Source organism: Camponotus floridanus, unplaced genomic scaffold (genome assembly GCF_003227725.1).
Source record: "Camponotus floridanus strain SB8 unplaced genomic scaffold, Cflo_v7.5 scaffold37, whole genome shotgun sequence".
NCBI lineage: Eukaryota > Metazoa > Arthropoda > Insecta > Hymenoptera > Formicidae > Camponotus > Camponotus floridanus.
Window position 1 is genome coordinate 183668 of NW_020229514.1, and position 22058 is coordinate 205725.

The following is a 22058-nucleotide window of genomic DNA, read 5'->3' on the forward strand; positions in this document are numbered from 1 at the left end:
CCCGTCAAACCCGTCCTAGGAGCGCTACTTTCTTCCGCCCCCTTTACGACTGGTCTACTCTCTCTTTACGAAGCCGTACATTCTAAATAATTGATCTTAACGTAGTTGCCGGTGTTTTTATAACTGTTTTACCGCCCGCTCTCGCCGCCGTGATATACATTATTTAGTCGTCGGTTTTTAAAGCGAAGTCGCCGGGATCCGCGAAGGTGCGAAAAGACTGAAAGGCCTATTCGGTGCCGCGCATCTGCAGAATTAAAATGTATGCCGGCTAAATGTCGCCACCGCCGCCGCCGCCGACCGTTCAATTAGATCGCCGGATTTCTGGCGACGCCGCAGATTAACGCGGCGAAGAGAAGGGACGCGAAAGTAATCTCTTAGCGGAATAAGAATGGCAATCGCAGATTGCCTCTTCCACCTTCGCGCAACGGTCCCCTCGATCCGATTTATAAGCAGCCTCGTATCCGAATCAAATTCCCGTACGCGAGATACGGAATTCGTGCGCATATGTTTTAGTAAATCAAATTACGCATATCGATATGCGTAGCAATATCGATCGCTCCCATTGGAGCTCCCCGAAAATGATATGTATGTAAACGATACAATCTTTTTTTTTTAACAAACGATGTATATTCCTCTCTTTCTTCAACATTTTTTAGCGAGTAACGACTTCCCATGAATTATTCGTGAGTCATGAGAGGACCTATATTCGTGCTCAATTCACGTAGTCGTCTGTATAAACAATATGTATATCCCGTCGCCCATTTTACAGCTACTCGTATCGAAGAGGGCTCGATTCCACGCGCGCCCTATCTCCCCCTTTCCCGTCCCCCCCGAATTTCTGTTCCATCGCTCAAATATTCACGATTTGTCAACTCTTTTGAATTATTCATTTTTCCCCCTTCCCCGGCTGGTATCTTTGTTATCTTACTGATAAGTCAAAGGACGAAAGGATCGCGATAGAAGACGTCGCTTCCGGTATCTTTCGCCAAACTTCCGCTCTCCCTTCCTCCCTCCATCTAAGAATGAAGGTGTAGAATGCAGAATGCAATGTCGTGCTCTCTTGCAAAGAGCACTTTGACACAGCCCCACGGGTACATTACTAGGATTGCCGCCACCAATTGAACTCCCCCAACTCGCCGAGAACCCCCGGCACGAACCTCCCTTATATCTGCAAACACAGCCGCCCGGGGCGACACCGCCGCTCAAACACTCAATCGCTCGATTCACGAAGCTCAAGTAACTTGAAATTCTCTCCATTGTTAACATTATTTGACTTATACGCGCTGATACCGGCGCTGATCTCCATAATGGGTAATACTTATGAAAGGACGGTTCAGGCATTGTTCAGATTAAATTTCACGAGCGCGAGTATGATTAAGACCTCACCCCCTCTACGCGACAGATTATATAAATATCCCCGGAAATGTGTCACACGAGGAAATTTACAATGGAATATCCGTGCGATTTGTAAATTTAAATGCCTTAAATTCTTCCTTATTCTCTGCGAAATATTGCTTCATCGTAAGGTCTAATAAATCGTAGGCAAAACGTGAATTCTTACATTTCAGTGTTTCAATACTTTTTGTATTATATATCAATTTTTTACAAATATTTAATTATATTTTTTTCTGCTACTTAAAGATCTATATATTACGGTTTATTTTTGTCCTGGGGGATAAATTTCATTTTTATTTACAGAGAAATAAAACTGACTGTCACGTAGTTGTTCGTGTAATAAAAAAAAATTGGAGCAACTTTTTAAAGATTGTTTAATCGGAGTTGTCTAAAAGTTTCACGTTTCACGTATAATAAGAGTAATATCACTATGAGATATTGTATTTTTCGTTCTCGTTTTTTCAGTACTGTTGCATTCCACGTACCGTGCGAACGCTATCCTGCGAAATGTTCAGTCCCATGTGTATGGCGCAGGCGCTACTTTGTGCGTCATTTATGAATATTTATAAAGTCTCGCGTAAAAATTTCACGAAGAGATATGCGCATTCCTTACGATTCTGTGTTAAATAACATTATACCCAGCTTCGAATTACAAACGTACAGCTTCCTCTTGTGAACCAGTTATAAAAATACATGTTTGTCGCTCAGTTAAAGAAGGCGTCGAAATATTCGCCGGAAGCAAGATGCTACTGTCCGAACATTTACCCCTTAATTTCTCGTATTCGTTCTATGATTTATGGAAATGAAAAATGTATAAACACGCGGACAAAGAGCCAAACGTATGTGAAACTTTATTACAAATTAAATGCCATCTATAGAGAGACTTGCAGATTATGAAATATCGTATTAATTTATTAATAAAAATCCAGATTTTTCTCGAAAATTATTTTCTGTGTGTGAAAACTGTTTTTACATTAAAAAAAATAATTCTTCTATTTGTGACGAGAATGACGTAAGGGTGAGCGAAGGAATGTCGGAGATCCAATTTGCAAGGGAGTGAAAATGGCCACGAAACTTCGCCACGCATCGCGATATTCTTATACCGGGGAGGGCTAAATTTACTCGGAAATCAGCCACATTCGCGGGCATCCATATCTGAGGGAGCGCGAGGGAGGGAACGGCTCCCCGCGTACGACCGATTACACGTCATCGAAATCCACGATAGACGAAGGGCGGAACTCGTGGTAGGTATACGATCGTCGGACAGATATATTCGCTAATACACGGCTTCTCGCGCGCCCATAGTACCACTTTATACGACCGAAATTCCCAGTAAGATGCAGGAGGACACCGACAGAAAGGGAGGGAGGGCGGGCGAAGGGCGAGGGGGGAGGGAGGGGAGGAATTCGTAATACGGAGGGCGGCTCTACGACTCCGCTGGGAGGAATTCCGGGGTACGTTTTAAATTGCTGCATCCCCAACCTTCTTGTTTATGTATGCTACCGTGTTTCTTATTCTTGTGCGGCAGCGAAGGAGAGCGCGCACCCCCCCCTAACTTTATGTGCACAGTGCCGACATAAGTATGCAATCTATGCGTCGGTGTGGCCCGCGCCCGTGCACGTGTGAGTGGCCCGCGTGCCTGTATGCGTGCACGTATGTGTATTGGTGTGTGCGTGAAAGCGGCACGGCCGTAGCCCGAGACCGGAGAACGTGCTACACACGCGTAACGTCGCGCGTGCACGTACGTGTGTATTGTATGGCGAAACGTGGCCCTATGTTTTCTCCCGCCGTGTATTTGGACGCCCTGTATAAGAGTAAGGGAGAGAGAGAGAGAGAGAGAGAGAGAGAGAGAGAGAGAGAGAGAGAGAGAGAGAAGGAGAGAGGGATAGTAAGATCCGCGCGTTTCCTCCCGGTGGATTCTTTTCGTGTTTCGAACACACAGCCTCCTCCCCCCCCCCCCCCCGCGTTCAGACTCTTCCTCCGTATTTCCACCCTCGCCGCCGCGCACTCTTTCGCGTTCCTATCTCTCCGCCACAATTGCTGTAATCTACGATCTAGGGTGGTGGATTTAACCGCCCTGTGGATCTCAGCTGCGGTAATTTGTAAAGTTTTTAATATTGTACGGGGTCTCTCTCGAACGGACACCGTGTGGAAATGCTTGTGGCAAAATCGACGATTGAGGGATCCCCGATTCTGAATTGACTTTTAATAATTTTCTATCCTTCGACACATTAATGTAATTTATGACGTTTATGTAATTCTCACCATTTCTCGATCGCCAATGATTTTTGCAGAACGTGACTGAGGTATCATTAATATTGTTTGCAATACAAATAAATTTTCATGTATTATGAGATGCACGGTATAAAAAAACTTATAAATTTAAAAGTGCATCTTTACGTCGGAAAATGAAGCGCGCTTTAAAATATGCTACACATATACACATATATAATTACATTATAATAATAATTTTGAAAGAAATTTTCGAAATGTCATTTTTAGAATTATCGAAAACGTCGAAATTGTGAAAATATTGATAAGCTATCTAGGGACGAAATGGCCGAGAAGTGATTGAAATCGATGACCTACTGACAATATTTTCAAATGAGAAAGACTGAGAATCACGGTAAGATTATTGAACACGTGTAGGATATTATATTTGGCTGCCTAGTTCTATGTTATACTACTAGATGGCAATCGAGCACACTTTCTTCTTATTTACAAGAAGATATTTAATAATCATCTTAATTGAACAGGATTATAAAATATGTAATTAATTGCTCCAGAGTTGAGGCATCTTTTTTTATCATTTATCTATGTCGGAAATGTATATCTGAAATTTAACAATTTGGAAAATTTGGACTTTATTGTCATTAAATTCGACAATTATTTTTTTATAACGCTAAAATATATTTTTAAGGAAATTGCAACTAGAAAAACAGAGTCTTGAAGTTTTTGCACTATGTAACTGTATATCCAATTGCTAATCTTTTATTAGCAAAAATAATTATGCAATTAATGCATAAAATAAAATTAGTTTCGCGATAAATGCAAGATGTAATTTGTAATCGAGAGATTATGCAATTAATGCATAAAATAAAATTAGTTTTGCGATAAATGCAAGATGTAATTTGCAATCGAGAGAATATGCGATAAGTTGGAAGCTTAACTAAATTTTAATACTGATTTTATTTCAGATAAACACTCTAAGAGAGATAATTACTAGATATTGACTCACTGTTAATTTATATTTATATCCTTGTTAAAAAATTGCTTTATTTTAAAATTTTATACTTAATTGAGTAAAACAGCATGAACTTATTGCATTCGATTCTTTATATATAATAACTTATCATATATTCTGTTTTATAAAATATTTTGTCACTTGTGATTTAAAAAAAATAGAGATAAAATATCTTATGCAGTAAGATATTTTAAAAAATATTTATTATAGATGGAGATAATAAATATAAAAATTTTTCTATTTTTTTATAGAAATAATTCTTTCCTTTGATTAATGTTATTTAACTGAATTTATCAAATTTAATAACTGGCATTCACACATAGTTGCATTTTTATAATTTGATAATTTGCATTTGCAAGTGTCAGATTTATTACATCAATACATAAATAATAAATTTCTAAATACTTATTACAAAACTCATTATTGCATCTATCTAATCGTGAACCTTTTAAGTTTAGCAAAATACATTCATGAAACAGAATACGTCGCATTCTGATAAAAATGTAGTTATTAAAAAGTCCACTTTAACCCTCGGTATAAAACGTAATTACACGTACGAAATATTAATAAAGCTGTTATTACGCTTGGCAAAAATATATGACGAGATGTTGTGCAAAACTGTAACTATCAAGCGGACACGACGTTGTATAGAGCGCGCCATTTCTGTATTTTTATGCATAATTAGAATAGCAACATTTTTTCCTAATTACTCTTTTATAACATGGCCTGCATGGATTAGTATATATTTGTTAAAAATATCTTCCCAACATTTTTAGTAATCTACAAAATTAAAATTGCAATAAATTATATATATAATTTATATATGTATATGTATAATAGCACATATATGTGGCAATAGAAATTATAATTTCTTGCAGCGTTATAGACTGTTAAAAATAATAGGATAATATTTTTAATAAATATATGATAGGATATAATACTTTTAACAAATAATAAAATCCAGGAAAATGGTTTGAAAAAATCGAAACATTGATGTATAGTTTTACATCAATTTGGACAGATTTATTCACTTGCATCCACTTTCAAGCTTCGATTAACTCTTTCTTTTTGTAATAAATAAATAAATAAATTTTTAGCAGGCATTAGAATTTACAGGAATCAAACAATCTCAATGTTACTCCGATTTTTTTACTCCGGAATTAGTCACGTGCTTGGGCAACGTATCGATAAGCTTCGCAAGCTCTCGGCTTTTTCTCCTTCTCGCGGAGGATATCTTCTTAATATCGTCAGAAAACAATTTTTCCCGAGCTATCTCGAGTACGAAATGGCCGCGCGCGGTGGCGAATTGTGCGCCGCGCCGACCCGGCCACGAATATCCCGACGTTATACGAACAAACAATGTAAGCGCGGGCGGCAAGCGGAGAGATAGAGATGTAGTGGGCTAGGCGTAGGTTTTGATGGTAGCCGGTGTGTACGGCGATGCGGTATACGTGGGTAGGTAGGTAGGTCGGTTAGAGCAGGGGTCGGTTGGTCGCGCGGGGGGAGGAACGGGCAGGGAAGGTTTGGATATCTTGTCGAGGATAGGCTGCCGGTGCAAGTAGGTTTAATATTTGATAACGCGGGCTGGTCATCCTGCCGAGGCGATAACACAGGCCCCGCGGGAACCTTCCGCCCAACATCCCTCGGAAAACGACTGCCGCCAAACTCGCAGTGTGTCCCTCCGCCCTACACCCCCGGTCCCTCCTCCCCCGTCTATCCGCGATTCTCTCATCCGCATCCACCGTGTTCCAACGGTCCGTTCCATCTCTTACCGACCCCGTTCTATCCTTCCTATTTTTCTTCTTTTTTTTTCCTCCTTTTTTTTCCTACACCGGAGCTCGTTTCTCGAAGCGTTATCTCCTCGTCCGGTGTTTCTCATGCATCCGCTTCCGTTTCGCGATGCCAATGTAAGGGACGATTGTGCGCGAACTACAAAGGGTAAAATGATCGATACCCCAAGACTTATCGATGGAATAAAAGTGTTTACCGCAGTTTAAATTGATCGAAATTGCGATCAAGGTGTTAATAAAAAGATGGTAAAAAAGTGCGTTACGACTTTCAATAATCGGAGAGAGATTTTACATATGTACATAAATATATGTATATATATATATATATATAAACTGCGAGATTAATATATTATGTATACGCAAGAAAAGGGTCAATCTTTGTGTACGGGTCAATTTCATTGGCATCTCGGAGAATCATATATAGGAAACAGCTTTATTCGTTTATTCGATCGACCGAAATCCCGAAGCCTTGCGGGACTAACAGAGGGGTCCTGGGTTACGGAGGGTCCACGGTACGTTAAAAATTTACTATAAAACAGCTCACACAAGTCTGCACTTACTGCGAAGATTTGCTTGCTCAAATTTCCGTGTACGTGGTCGTTAAAATAGTTGCGTTAATACCGAGACAAATGTTTAGAAATTTTGTCTAGCGATTTAATAACTCAATTAATGTCATCGTGAAATATGCAATTAATTAAGCGCCATTTACTTTTTATTTAGATTGTGTATCTTTTTTCTAGATACAGTAGAAATTGTACCTATAAGTCGTACACAATTGTTGGTTTCATTATCTTTTATTAATTGAAAAATAAATATGTTTAATTGTTGAGAAACAAGATTAAAAATATTGAAATATAACACAAAACAAATGACGCGTTTTTACTTACTTTACCCTTTTGTCTCTTTAATTACAGTTTTGACTACAACATGTGCTTCGAGGCTGTTTTAATGATAGCGTAATGCTTTTGCGTGACTTGAATATTTCAAGGGACGGAACGAATTGAACGAAGTATATAATTATAATGCCAATTGCATATGAGAAGAGATACCTATTTTTAACATAATTCATACCTTATACGTCGTCGCGCGTATTTTCTTTAGTCCCACTTTATCATCATGCGAATGTAGCATAAAATTAAAAGTTTCAACGGCAATCTTTTATTTATATTATATATTTTTAATATTAGATAAAAATTTATCAAGCGCCCATAATTTTCACATTTGCTAAAACGAATTCTATACTTATAAAATAAATTATAAAATGAGATGAATAAATTTAATTCAAATAAAGTTCAAAAAACATTAATCCATATTTACAGCCCGGTAATCGGCGTTATAAACGTATGTGCGCATAACTCTCTGCCTGAGTTTTAAAATTTATATATTTCAAATGAAAATTGCATCCGATGTTATATTATGTGGAATTACGCGGACAGATAAGCGTTTAACGTGAGAATTGGACATGTGTCACTGCCCTTGCCATTGGCATATTAAGAATATTTTAATTAATTTGATAAAACAATATATAAATATATTATATTAATACGGATTAATGAATTTTTTAGTTATATTTCAAAGTTTCTCTCTCGTGATGAACATGTAAAATAAATTTCGCGATGTGCAATTTCTGCAATCGGCACGCCCTCGTGAACATTTAACGTAGGAAATGAATATGTGCCTGCGCGCGCTACGTCTATAAAGAATTTCGATCAATTTTTTTATTTTTTAACAATGTAAATGTTATAACAACACGGCTTAATGGCTTTCAGTTGTTTCATCCGTCAAAATTTCGCCATGAGAACTTAGACTAGACTTTATATTACGCGATTTTTATGATTGGAACGAAATAAGTTCGCCTATTGTCCATTTTGGAGTGACAATAACGTCAGATTTAAGTGCGTCTTGTATAAAGTTTATCGGAAGAAAAGAAAGAATAGTATAAAGTTCGGAAGAATCGGGAGAAAGACAAGAGAGAAATTTTTATTTTATTAATAAATCAATGGCAAGATCATTATGACAGCGTGTTTTGCTTGGGTCAACGAAAGTGCAATGCATCATGCATGAGATGGAAAAAAGGAGCGTCATCCGTTTTTCCACCGACACGCGCGACGGAGAGACCTACGCGGAGATGAATTTCGCTCTGAATGACAATTTTCCGATGTGGAAAGATGTGCAGCAAGCGGTGGAGAAGTAGATCAAGCGAGATGAGATAAAAAAAAACGCACCTACTCTAAAATATTCGTAGTAATACGTACGTAGTAAATGCGAAGGAAATGCAACGAAGAGAAAAAAAGAAAGAGAAAGAAGGGATTTATTATCCCGACGATAAAGATTACAATAGGCACGCGCAGATATTTATACATCGTCGAGATATAACGATAACGCGACTTATGACGTTTGCGTATGACCGAGAGCACGAGTAAAATAGAGCTGATATTCGCCATGGAGGAGAAAGACGCGCCGGAAGAGGTTACAGAGATGTACGGGCGGGAAGACAGGCAAGATGTAAAAGATAGAGAGAGGGAGGGAGGGAGAAGGATAGACCTGGCTCAACTAGAAATATAGAGAGAGGGTGTAAAGAGGATCGAGCGCGAGTGGCGGCGGCGGGCAAAACGTAGACGTGGAAGGGTGAAGGGATGTCGAGATGTACACGCACACACACACACATGCACACGCCGACACGAGCATACGCACACGGGGAAGGATGGACAAACGGGTGGTCGCGGTTAGCGACACCCATGCGAGCAACCCCTGAAAGCAACGGCAAAGATGGCCGACGTGCATGAGATTAGGGGCGCAAGCGTAACCGCGTGGCTCCGCCCCCGTTCACCGGGACTCTCCGTTCCGCTGGCTAACTCACCCCCGCCGCGACGAATTCACCCCCTCGCGAAAACGAGGAGCGAACCGTCCCGTCGTGTGGGCAAGCGCCACGCTGCGCCGCATCGCGTCAGGACCGCCGATCCTCCCCGCTGCATCCCCCACCTGCACCCCCGGACGGACAGCAGCACTCCTGCCATCCCCCTGGAAGAGTTCATCCGCGAGGCGCTCCTCGCCGGCCAGTCAGCGCCAAAAAGTGCAGAGCTTCGGGACAAGAGTCCGCGTACTGTACCCCCGCGCGTACTTCAACCCCCCTGTGTATGACAGTGTGAGCCGGTATACCTCTCTCTCTCTCTCTTCCCTTTTTCCCTTCGAAAGCCAGTGTCGCACCGAGTTAATTCCCGAGTGCTTCGCGGGACACGAAGAATCTGGTGACTTCGTCGCTCGGTGGATCGTTTCGTTTTCTCGAGCCTCCATCCTTAACGGGACACCCTGGTGAAACCCGAAGTGAAGTGAATCCGAAGTAGAGCGTGGGATCGATTTTACAATTTTTTTGCAGAAAGAAGAGAGAAAAAAAAGTGCTCGGAGAGATCGTGATTATCGGTTATCGTCGACACGACGGGGTGCGCGCGATTTTTGTTGACTGTGATTACGCGTGGAAGCGACGCTCAAACTGACGATCGAGATGCGGGACCGCGGGTCTCTGGGGTCCGTCGCATCCACGCTTATATACTGATAGATCTCGACTAGGTGAGTGCCTGGATCCTCTTGTGCAATACTGGACGTGGTGTCGGCTCCGCTCGGCTCGGTGAACGTGAACGTACTTTGAATTACTTCGACATCAAGGTAACACAGATGCGAATGCATCTTGGAACCGAGAGGCGCAGCCGTCGCTGCCGGTATCACCTACGTCTCGTCTGAGAGTGCCGCCCGATTCCGGAAGCCAGGAGGAGGCCGGAAAACGCGGAAGAGGCCTAGGGTAGGCTAAGGCGGCACGCAAGATGATGTACTCGCCGGACAAGATGATGGGAAGCAAGGGACTCCACGGGGCACCCATCACCGCCCCGGGATGCTTTCCCTCGGGGAGATACTCGCCGCCACCTTATCGCGCCGCGCCGGATCCGATGCCGCCGCCACCGAGACGATGTATGCCGAACCCTACGGTGAGTGAAAAATTACCGGTTTCCTACAATTTCGTCGAATCGCACCGCCTCGATAGCCCGCTCGATATAGAGCGGTCGTAAAAATATTTTGCGACACACTTTTCGCAATCTATCTCAGATTGCGAGAGCTCGCGCGACTTAAAATCGCGATAATGAGTGAATTATAACAGGTGCCCAATGCTAGAATATGATTTTTTTCTCATTATATAAATCGTAAAATTCTTCGTAGACATAACAAATAAATAAATGCATCTCGTTAAGTATAAATTTTTAATTTATTTTTTGAACGGTTGAATTTTGCATAGATTATTTAACTGATGTTGAAATAAAATATTCCAGAACATCGAAATGTGTAGTAATATAATATAATTATCGTATTGTAGAACTCTGAATAATATAAGTAATAAGTAAAATAATAAACAATATAAAAATAAATAAATAAATTTATTTATTTATTTATTTAGTTTTATATATTGAATATTTTTCTTTAAGCTTTCAATTTTAAATGGCTCAATAATTGCATAATATCTTTTATGCTCATTTTAATATCTAATGTTTAATATTTCAAGATAGAAACAAATTATGAAACTTATTGTTAGCTGATTTAATTTATGAATTACATCTTTTATTTTTAAAAACAAAACGATTAATCAGATCAAAATTTTATTTGAGAAAAAATGCTCCAAATGCTAGTTGCTCCAAAATTAATTTTGACGATATTGCAACAAAATTTGTTAGCAAAAAGATTCTAGCTTAATCTTATTGGTAGACATAATAATTTATTTGATAACTTTAAGTTCTTGAATGAACAATAAGAAGTCTGTTACTATTAAATTATTCTACAAGCGTATAATAATATTTAATCTTAATATTTTAATTGAAAAGATGTGGTTCAATTTATATTTTTTTAAAGCTATATTTTAAAAAATATATTATACTAAAGATCAATAATATAAAATAAAATAAAATAAAATAAAAAAAGACATATTTAAATCTCTTTATAAAAAATTTAAAGGAAAATTTCAAAGGAAATTATTCATTAATATAATAAAAAGTTATAATGAATTTTAATTAATTTTGTATTATCATATATTTTAATTAATGTTGTATTATCAAATCGGAAAATCCTTCTGTATTTGACATTGTTTTAGAATATAGTAATGTACGTTTTAATTTTAATTCGCTCAAGATATTATCTACGCGATACATTTCTATTTACTCGTTATTATTATTTGCCTTATGCAATATTGCGTGCATTATTGCATGGGAAATGGACAATTTTGTATCTTTGCGATCGTTTAAAATACGATTGAAACGGCGGGTTGGATAAACGCAAGAATACGACACCGTGGAACTTTTTAAGGAGCGACGTAAGGTGGCAAGGGATGTCGTTGAAGTTTCTCTTCATTCGTTTTCATTGCCCGACACTTGACCGCGTCGGCATGCTCATATTTCTCGTACTTACAGGCGACATGTAGACACCCAATTTTAAAGCGAATATATCTATAAATATAACTGTGTGCGAGTATGTGAGAAATATCAAGAATACATGTATGAACCCATGTTTCTTTATTTATGAAAAGATCAATATTTCTTCCAAGTTACGTTTATATTTATAAATCATCACTTTTTTCGAGAAGTCCGGAATCGTTTTTTTCAGAATTGTTACATTGCATTTAGTTGACGAAAAATAAATGTTCCTAAAGATATATCACTTTTATTCATTTTATACATATTTTAAATTTAGAAGCGATGAAATAAATTCGTTAAAAATTACATATCGTGTCTTAAAACATTTGTTAAAAAAATCCTATCATATAATATTAATGTTTATTGTAAAATATGTAAAAGTACATATAAATTATAACTGTATTTCATTCTCAATATATTAATAGTATTGTTACCGTAAACATTCAACAGTAGACAATTTTTATACATCTTCGTAAATATAGATTTGTAGAAATAAGAGAAAATGATTATGCCCATTTCAAGGTTGCTATTACTTTCTTTAATAATTTGCTGTAGCTTCATCATCATATCATTGATGTTGTTAAAACAAATGCAATGATGTATAATACAAAATCATAAAAATAGCCACAATAAAAGTTCCTATTTCAATACAAAATATAAAAGAGATCAATCCAAGCAATTTATTCAACCATTTTGAACGAAAATCATCTGTATTATTGACTGACAAAAATATAACATTTTACATACTCTTATTGTGAAATATGACTATTACAGGGAAATTAGACTATTAAAGAGAATAATGTTTTTATTAAATATATATTTTATTTTTATCATAAAATATTAACATATGTCCGCCTAAAAATGATAATTCAGCATTTGATTATTTAAAAATCGTTGAATTGAAAATGAAAATTTAATTAAAAAATCATATATATAAATAAATATTTTGATTGAATTAATACAATTTTTTTAATACGATTTTTTCACCAAAAGGCTTAAAAAATAAAGTATATGTTTTAAGATATTCATACTGCTAAAAAAATAATAATGATGTTTGTATTGATAAGTGATTTAGAAAATTTTTAAAAATTAATACATTTTTATAAATATAAATATATATTTATGGAGATAATGTAATATAATGATAATTGGTTCAATATATCATGGTTAATTATAATAAATTAAGGTAAAATTAAATTAAAAAGAAAACTAATGATATTACATATGCGAATAGTTTTTCAACTTATAAAACGAACATTTATCCATGTAATTTTGATTCTGATACAGATGAACTCATCAGAAAATTATGTCAATTCTTTTCTAATGAGTTTGTCTCGAATTTGACTAATCGAAGAATTAAATGTCATAATTGAATTTAAACTATTATTTATGCCAAATACAATTGTGAGCATGACAATCAATCGTGGCGATCTGATCGCAGTAAATTGCATTATCGAGCTGTCGCAGAAACGGTCGATGCAAAAGTGAAATTGGTCGAGGAAATATCCATGGCGATAGAATTTGTCCGGCGTGAAGAGCTCAATAAAAATAACTTTCGATTCGCAATGCAGTTTAAAATTAAACGTCTCAAGGTTTCATTTAAATCATATTCCACCGTTCAGCGAAACGCCACATTTAGAATATTGTTATCGCTATCGTATCGAGCCGTTTTTCTATTAAGGTCAAACAAAACATCGTTAAGCGAATATATTAATGCGAATATATAATATATGTAATGTATGTGACAGTTGTGTTGCTCCGAAATCTAACAAGTTAAAAAGTGCGGATTGAACATACTAGTGCGAGAAAAAGTTTCTCTCTCTCTTTCTCTTAATCTTTCTCTATAAGAACATATTATATATATCTGAAAGATGTGAAAAAATTGATATTATAATAATGCCGATTAAATCAGGTAAAGTCTAAGATCTGAAGCGAATATCGATTATTTTAATGCCTTACAACCCCACAACGACTTTACTCACTCAGTTGTGAATACGCGGCCAACTTTACCTTACGCTGTTAGTCTTCATGAATTTAACAGGATAGAAACGTGAAAGCCATTCGTCACGTTTTTAATAATCCGCACAATCGTAGAAGAAGCAAAGCTTATATAAAAATGAAGCTAGAAGTAAATACTTTACGAGATTTATTCCAACTTAGAATCAGATTTATCTCGATTTTATTCGTTGTCTCTTTGATTGCAAAGTCTTAGTGACCTGTTACTTGTGCGTTGCAAACTTTATTAACGCTTATCAGCTCTTTCTATGCATGCACGGTTTTATACAAATATCGCAATTTTCAAATCTTCAACGTTGCAAGATGCAAGAATTTTGACAGTTGAATTTTAATCAGTCTTGAAATTATTATTCGCAAGAATTAAAATCCTAATAATCTTTCTATAAAACTTGACATACAAATTTCACATAATTTGAACTTAAAAAATTGGTAGATGCATAGAAAATTAATATGGGTTCAATTACGCGATGAACTAGTGTTGGCTATTTTCTCACGACGATAATTAAATGAAGAAGAGAAAGAAGAACTCGAAACACATAAGGATTTATAGTAATCTCGTTCGATTCTACTCGTCGCATTTTACGGTAATCATAAAGCTCATAAAAGTAGCAGGTATCTAAACGGAATCAATCACGGTTGAGCCAGCGTTCTTCTCTGTATGTTCCTGCGTCTCGTCTCCCTCTCTCACTTGTCTTGTCCTTCGCTTTTCCGATCCCTCGGCAGACTATTCCGACTATCGTGAGGTCGGAAACCAAACCATATCGAACGATCCGAAGCGAGTCCCACCCCGACGGCGCGATGCGTTCTCCCCGGGCTACACATCGCGCGCGCGGGCTCCGCAGTCTTTAGTTTATTCATGTGACGTAATAGGATAAAAACCGTCGCTACGAGCTGAGTGCCTAGATGAGATTACAGCCGTACTGTTACGCCCGGTAACGCGAATCCGATGTAATCGGCCCCTCTCTTCTCCTTTGATTTTTCTCTTTAGTTCTCTCCCGATAACGCGCGCGCGAGAGACGTACTTTTATACCGTGTCATCCCGTGTCCTTTTCCCTTCCTCTTCCTCCTCCTCCTCCTTCCCTCGCCCTCCCTTCCCGCTCTCATTCTAATGCTTTATCGCCTTTTTTTCTCCGGATTCTACATACGATTCTACAGATTCTACATACGATTAATGCCAAATGTAATTCCAAGCCGGAAACACCCACAGATGGAACATTTTTAGGGCGCGTTTCTTCATCGCTACATTTAGCCGAACGACGAAAGAGGAAAATGCCGATGCTATTAATAATAATCTGCGTTTTTAAATAACATGCATTAGAAAATCGCCGGTTACTTAATTTATCGATTTCAAAAATATATATAAAATATATTTTACGGAGTATTCTTATATAATTCTCGTCACAACGCTCATTTTCATTTAGAACCGATGAAAAATTAGAATATGTGTGTTTAGAAAAAATGCAAACGTATCACTTCACAATTATATTAACATCCTACTTGAACATCGATGCAAAACAATGGATTTCGGAAGGAAATATGAAGTTGCAAAACTTCATGCAACTCAACGTAATAAGATGCTCTATATAAACGATTGATATATTATAAAATTTAAAGGAAGGAAATCGCGATATTTGTCTGCAAATATCCTTAGCCTATGCAGAAGCGATTCGCGTGTTCAACGAGACAGTATTGTCGATCGATGGGTGATTACTGATCATATTCGGGTGTACTTATTCGGGGGCATATATTTCGATGTCGCGCAAGCGCGAGCACTCGTGGTCAAAAGAACGTATCGATGAAGGTCGGTCGTTAATTGTCTATCGCTATTAATTGTCTATGAGCATCAGGCGTGGCTTTCACCTACGGTGTTAATTATCTATGATAATTAATACAGGACCGCATTACGTATTCATCGGCTTGATGGTAATTATTCATGCTTCGTTGGACGTTTACTTTGCACGTTTTCTGGTTTCGACGACCTTTTTATAGCCGGGTGGCATATTAACGCGGCTTAATAAAACGCAGCGACTCGTTTTTTTTTACACATCATTAATCTTTTAATTTTCGTCTCTTGCCGCAGTGCAGTCGAATGCTTTGATATCAAACATTCGGATGCTGCATACGAATTATTCATTATCCAACCATGTCGCGGATGGCAAATGAGCGATGTTCGTTTTGTGTAACGACCCAATTTTTCTTAACATTGTATGTATGTGTACGTGCGTGCGTATGTGTGTGTACGCGTGTATGTAAAAAGATAACAAAATGATCGAGAAGATTTTATTTTATTTCACATTTTATTCCTCCCTGCAGAAGCTATTTTTGAAGACTTCGCTGTATGATTGATTGTTTATATTTATCGTCTCTTGCATTCAACTGTAATGTCTCATTTCAATATATATTAAGCTCTTTTAGTTTTTTAATTTAGATTCTATCGATAAAATTTCACGCTGATCAGATGTAACATGTTCGTACTAACTTTAAAGAGCAATACAAGTTGAGCTAACTTGATGAAATTGAAATGAACTAGTTAACTATAGTTTAAGATAATATAAAATTAAAATTAAATAAAATTATTTTATCAGAGAAGAAAACTAAAACCTCATTTAATTGATATTAACAATAAATTAAAAAATGCAAGATTCTTTCTCCACCTAACCTATTATTGCTATATTTTTTATTTCTTCTCTTTTTCCTTTCTTTCACGAACAATTATATAATATTATACATGTGCATAATGTTATTATTTAAAATAATATTCTACTATATTAATTAAAATATAATATTATTTAAAAAATATAGGAAATATTAATATCTAAAATATTCAAAATTAATAATAGCGACGTTATGTCATTATTAATATTATCAATCGATATTGTTATCTATCTAGAAAAAAACTGTCGAATAAATAGATACATTGGTGTCATAACTTTGTTTATTATTTATCAATCTCGATATTATAATAATTTATGGTAATAATTAGATGCTTAACAATTGGTAATATAACACTAATCAAGAATATAAAAGTTGTAGAAGAATAATTTTCTACAAACCAATGTTTTCTACATTCGCATAAAAAAATAATATGTATTAAAATATCCAAAAAGTTGAATATTTTAAATTATTAAAACTATTGGGACTAATATAGTATTTAATCTTATAATATATTTAATATTTTTTACGAAGAAAATAAAATAATTAAAATACATGCATTATTTCTTATGTGTTATTATTTAACTATAACTCTAACTATTATACTTTCTTAATTATTTATATAGAGAAAGAGTTTTATATTTTATTTTAAGTAAAAATGTTAAAGAGATATGTGCTTTGCATAATCAAACCAACAACTGTAACCAATTTCTCCTAAAAATTGTACGGTAAAAACGAGCGATAAATATCGCGCAAAGAGCCACGGCTAGTAGCGATTATCGATTAGTCCTCTATATTCGGCGCGCGTGTCATTACTCATTACTCATTAACCGTTGAAAGTAAAAGCTCTTTTCCTACCGGAGAACAGCATATCTACGCATGGCAAGATTGTCGGATAGTAGTGACTTAATTTTCAATTTTAATCTTATGTGATGCATCTTTTATTAATACTAAGAAATGTCAACTTCGAGAATTTAATTTCAAATTATGTATATGTATGTCTTTGAATCTCCAAATTTATATCTTTAATCAACGCATTAACTTGATATCTTCAAGATTCTAATATCAGTGCAATTTATAATATCATATTGTTCCTTTTCGATAAAATTTAACTTTTTACACATACAGTTTTCCTCCATACTTTCCTTTAGAAAAAATATCAACATGAAAGTATTGAAAGCGAGCATTTATGAAATATTCCACATCTCATTTGACGCGTGTTTCATGAACATGAACTAGTCGAGAAGACGAAGAGTTTAATATCTTTTTACAAATCGCATATGATACTCACCCATATCGGCGACTTTCCTGAAGAAATCTTGATAGCTAATGAGCCACACGATCGCGCCACACCGTCGTCGCTCTCATCAAAATCTGAAAAACGACATATGTATGTAGCGTCGTGACAAGGGATTGTTCGTGCGCGACGCGGCGGTAGTAAGGCGACAATTAACGTCACAAGTGCTTCACGGGGCGGGCTTGAACTATTTTATGCGCGCGGGGGTGGCTCGCCGGTTCCCCTCTCCCCCTTCTCCTCTGCCAACCTCTATCCGGGGGTGAAGGGACGCTCTCCGTGCATTACGGCGTATACGTGCCACGGCTCCCCGCACACGGCCGCAAGATTACATAATCGATATCCGGCCTACACCTGTGTCTCTCCACGAGCACACACCTGTGTACGGGGCGAGGAGGAAAAAAAAGCGAAGCGCGTGTGCGTTCGAAAGAGATTACTCGATATATTCGCGCGGCTGGAATATTCGTGTCATACGACGGCCTACCGAAAAACCAAACTGACTCGCTTGATATAAGGACAGATATAAACGAGTAGATCGTTAATATGCAGGGCTATTTTAAAATAGATCGCCAAACTTTGGTTTATATTTTTCCCCGAGCGAAAGTGTTGAGATGTTAATGGGGTGATGTTTCCCTCTATTATATACACATTTGAAAATAAAAATATATTTTCGCAAATTATATATAGCTGTAGAGACAAAAATAAATATAATAAAATACTTTTAAATTTTGCTTAAACAGAAATTTTTAATCCAAGACACGGTTATTTAAATACATGCAATATTTTGTACTAAATATTAAAAAGTTACAAAAAAGATATAATTTAATTACATTTTCATAAAGAAAGAAACTCAATTGAGTGAAAATCTTATTCGAAGTAAAAAAAAGCTAGTAAAATTCTACTTATTTTTTATACAATTTTTTTTCTAAATAATTTAATCATTTCGCTAGAATAAAATCGAAATATATTAGCCTCGTTATGAATTCCAGCAGCACTCAGTTCTTGGATAATAAAGGTTTATTTTAGATAATAAAGGGTTAAATTCTTAGTGACGGATATAAATAGGGAAGAAATTAAAATGATAGGGAGCGGCAGCGTGAGAAACGACTCTGCTGAAGTGCATTGCTCGTACTTTTACGGAATACTTCGAAGTATCGAGACACGTCGACGCCGAGCGAGTACGTCGTCTGTAATAGTAAAGGTAAAGTAGGTGGATAAGAGTAGCGATGGAGTCGATGCATTCGCGGATATCAATCGTCGTGAAACTGTACGAAAATATAAATCTGATTGCTCGAAGATTAAAGTAACACGCGATTGTCTATTACATATTATACATATAGCGATTTTAAACAAAGAAATCAATTTAATTTAAAAAATATATATATGCAATACTTATAATAAAAATTATTTTCTAGAATTTGTTCAGCATCCGCAGCAAACGATACGATCAACCAGTGATTGAAACAATTTATGTGTGTGTAAAGATTTCTAGTTTTAATATAAGTTGCAGAAAATTCATCCTTTGTAAAATAAAGATTAGTTTCTAATAAATTTTGAATAATGATCTTTCTAATAATTGATAAACTAAATCAATTCTAACTAAAATATAATATAACTTAATATTCAATCCAGAGTAGAAAATGATATTAGGTGATATCCGAAGAATTATTGGTTCAATCGATGGATTATTTTCATTACTAAAACATTTGTCTAGACTTGTTACAGATTTTTATAGTAAATGATTGATTAAGTATGTATTAAAATTGTTCGAAGAAGATATGAAATAGATAACAGCTTAGATCCATCGCTATACGAAGATAGTTCATCATTTCACGATCGTTTCACCTACGTTTGCCGGATATGTGTATCTTTCTCTCTCCATCTCTCTTGGTCGTAGAAGACCCGCGGACGATCCCACACACGGGACACTAGGGACACATAACACCCCCGGTTACATCCAATCACTCCTGATTTATATTTACTACTCACTTGGCCCCCTTATTTATTGTGCTTCACGGAGACGCGCAGAACGAAAATGTTAATTTGCGCAATTGAAAATTATGGCGGGCCACTATGGACGAGACACTTTTCGAAAGTGCGATTTTCGCAGAAAAGCTAAAGGAAGATAAAAGGAAGCTAGTCTCAAATTTATTTCTTGGAAAGAGTACGTTTGCAAATTTCCATTTTAACATATTTTTATAACTGTTTACAATCGCACCTGGCCAAGCTCTCATTTTCTTATTCGTCTGTATCATTAGCACAAATTAAATAAGACTAAAAAAGATTAAAAATAGACTAAAAGAGATTTTAAAAATCGTCAATTAATTATAAAATAATTTTTATCTAACAAATCCCTCTTTCTTCTTAAAAGAAAAAAATAAATATAAATAAAATCTGTTTTTGAAAATATCTATTCTAAAAATTATTGATAGTTATCAATAGTTTTTTAAACATATTTCTAAAGATATTTTTAATCTCAAATTGATATCAAATTATCACATAAATCTGCATTTTAATTATTTTTCTTATTTTAATATATTATAACCAAAAGTGATCAAATCATTACATATTATTTGTCGCTTCAAACAAGACAATATGCGCACCTTCGCGCAAAACGCAGTTTCATTTCCAAGTTCTCCCTATATTCGCCAAGCCTGGTGTCGCACAAAATCTCGCAATGCAGCTCGAAAAGGATCTGCGATGTGTTCTTACGCCACGCCAAGCTTTGACACATGTAAATCTATGTAGAGACCTTGCCTTCCATCTATAAATAAACCTACACATGTGTACGGACGCGTAAACCACGAGTTCTGGACATCACGAGGGTCTTCTTGCTCTCTATATATCAGTGAGAAACATGGATGGTTAGATAGACGAACGACACTTCCGCCTTGTCTCTCAAAGTTCTCTGCTGCATCGGTTTTTATCGCATTCCCTACTTTATGAAGATTATTCACAAACGTGATACAATACTTATTGCTTGATCGCATCTCGATTTTTTAAGAACTAGAAATGTATGTCTTAATAAAAATACTCAAAGTGATTAATTAAGTAAGAAAGATTTTTTAATGTGTGTGTGTCATAGAAGATAATTAAATTTAATTTAATTTTCACGATAGAAGTATATATATATATACATGTACAATATTATTAGAAAAGATATAAATCACTTTTCACGACATTTCCGATTATCGATGCAAATGTCATCCATGGATTTTTTTTAGCAATGTAAAGTCAATTTCTTTTAAAGAAGAATTGATTATCGTGTTTATTTTTTTCGCGAGAAATTAGGTAAGAATATATTTGTTTTTCTCTATAAATAAGGACTGTACAACTTGTACAACATGTATTAGGAGGATTTTGCGGTTGGCCGCACAGAAAGGTGAACATTATTCTCATACCATTCTCTCTCTCTCTTTCTCTTTCTCCGCGGTTTAACGCTCTTATTATTTTTATTAGGGTGCCGTGGTATATAATGCCATCAACCCCTATGAGTGCGCGTTCGCAGGAAATAAACCTAAGTGTATAATTACAATAATACTTATCGGGGCACCCTCCGTGGGTTTCTCCTCCCTTCTACATACCCTTCCTTCCTTCCTTCCTTCCTTCCTGCAAGCTTTCTCCCCCTCTTTCCTTCTCTTCCGTCTCTTTCTTTCGTGATTAAACGTGGTTTTGTGTATGTGTGTAGACGCGCGCGTGTATCTATAATACAAACACAATATACCGAAGGGGCGAAACTTAACGAGTACTAAATTTACCCGGGGTAGCCCTGGTCCCCTCGTCGCGATTAGATCTCTAAAGATGAACGCGCGATGAGCGCGCGCCAAGTCCTTCCGAAGAGAGATTCTAGAAACGAGAATTTTAAAATTCAAAAGTCGTACATTAATTTACATATTTTTTTCGCTCGAATATTCGATACGACGTATAAAAAATTGAACATCCGTTATAATTTATCGCGGATATTTATAGCGGGTATTGTTGTAAGCGGACGAACGCGTGCACGGTCTCGACTGCGCTTAACACGCTGTAAAACGGTGTCGGGGACAGTGTCCTGATCCAAGGAACATTGCACGTGTGACCCGCGTGTGTCGTGTCGTACATGGTTTAAGGGATGGGACATGTACGTGAACCGGATGCCGTTCGATCCGTGGGTGAGATGATCGCGTAACGGCGCGGTACAAACACGGACCCCATTCCCCATCTCAACTCTATCCGAA

General features: G+C 36.5%; 2 protein-coding genes across 2 annotated transcripts in view; one reads left to right on the forward strand and one right to left on the reverse strand.

Annotated features, from left to right (window-relative positions):
• LOC105258784 (beta-galactosidase) overlaps positions 1–22058 on the reverse strand; it is a 111962-nt gene that overhangs the window by 26611 nt on the left and 63293 nt on the right. Inside the window, exon 3 of the mRNA XM_011270292.3 lies at positions 17839–17921. The gene's annotated coding sequence lies outside the window, so the exon portion shown is untranslated. The remainder of the gene's footprint in view (positions 1–17838; positions 17922–22058) is intronic.
• Positions 9518–22058, forward strand: part of LOC105258783 (inhibitory POU protein) — a 42162-nt gene continuing 29621 nt past the window's right edge. The window contains exon 1 of the mRNA XM_011270291.3: positions 9518–10409. Within this exon, the coding sequence (XP_011268593.2) occupies positions 10248–10409 (162 nt within the window). The 5' untranslated portion in view covers positions 9518–10247. The remainder of the gene's footprint in view (positions 10410–22058) is intronic.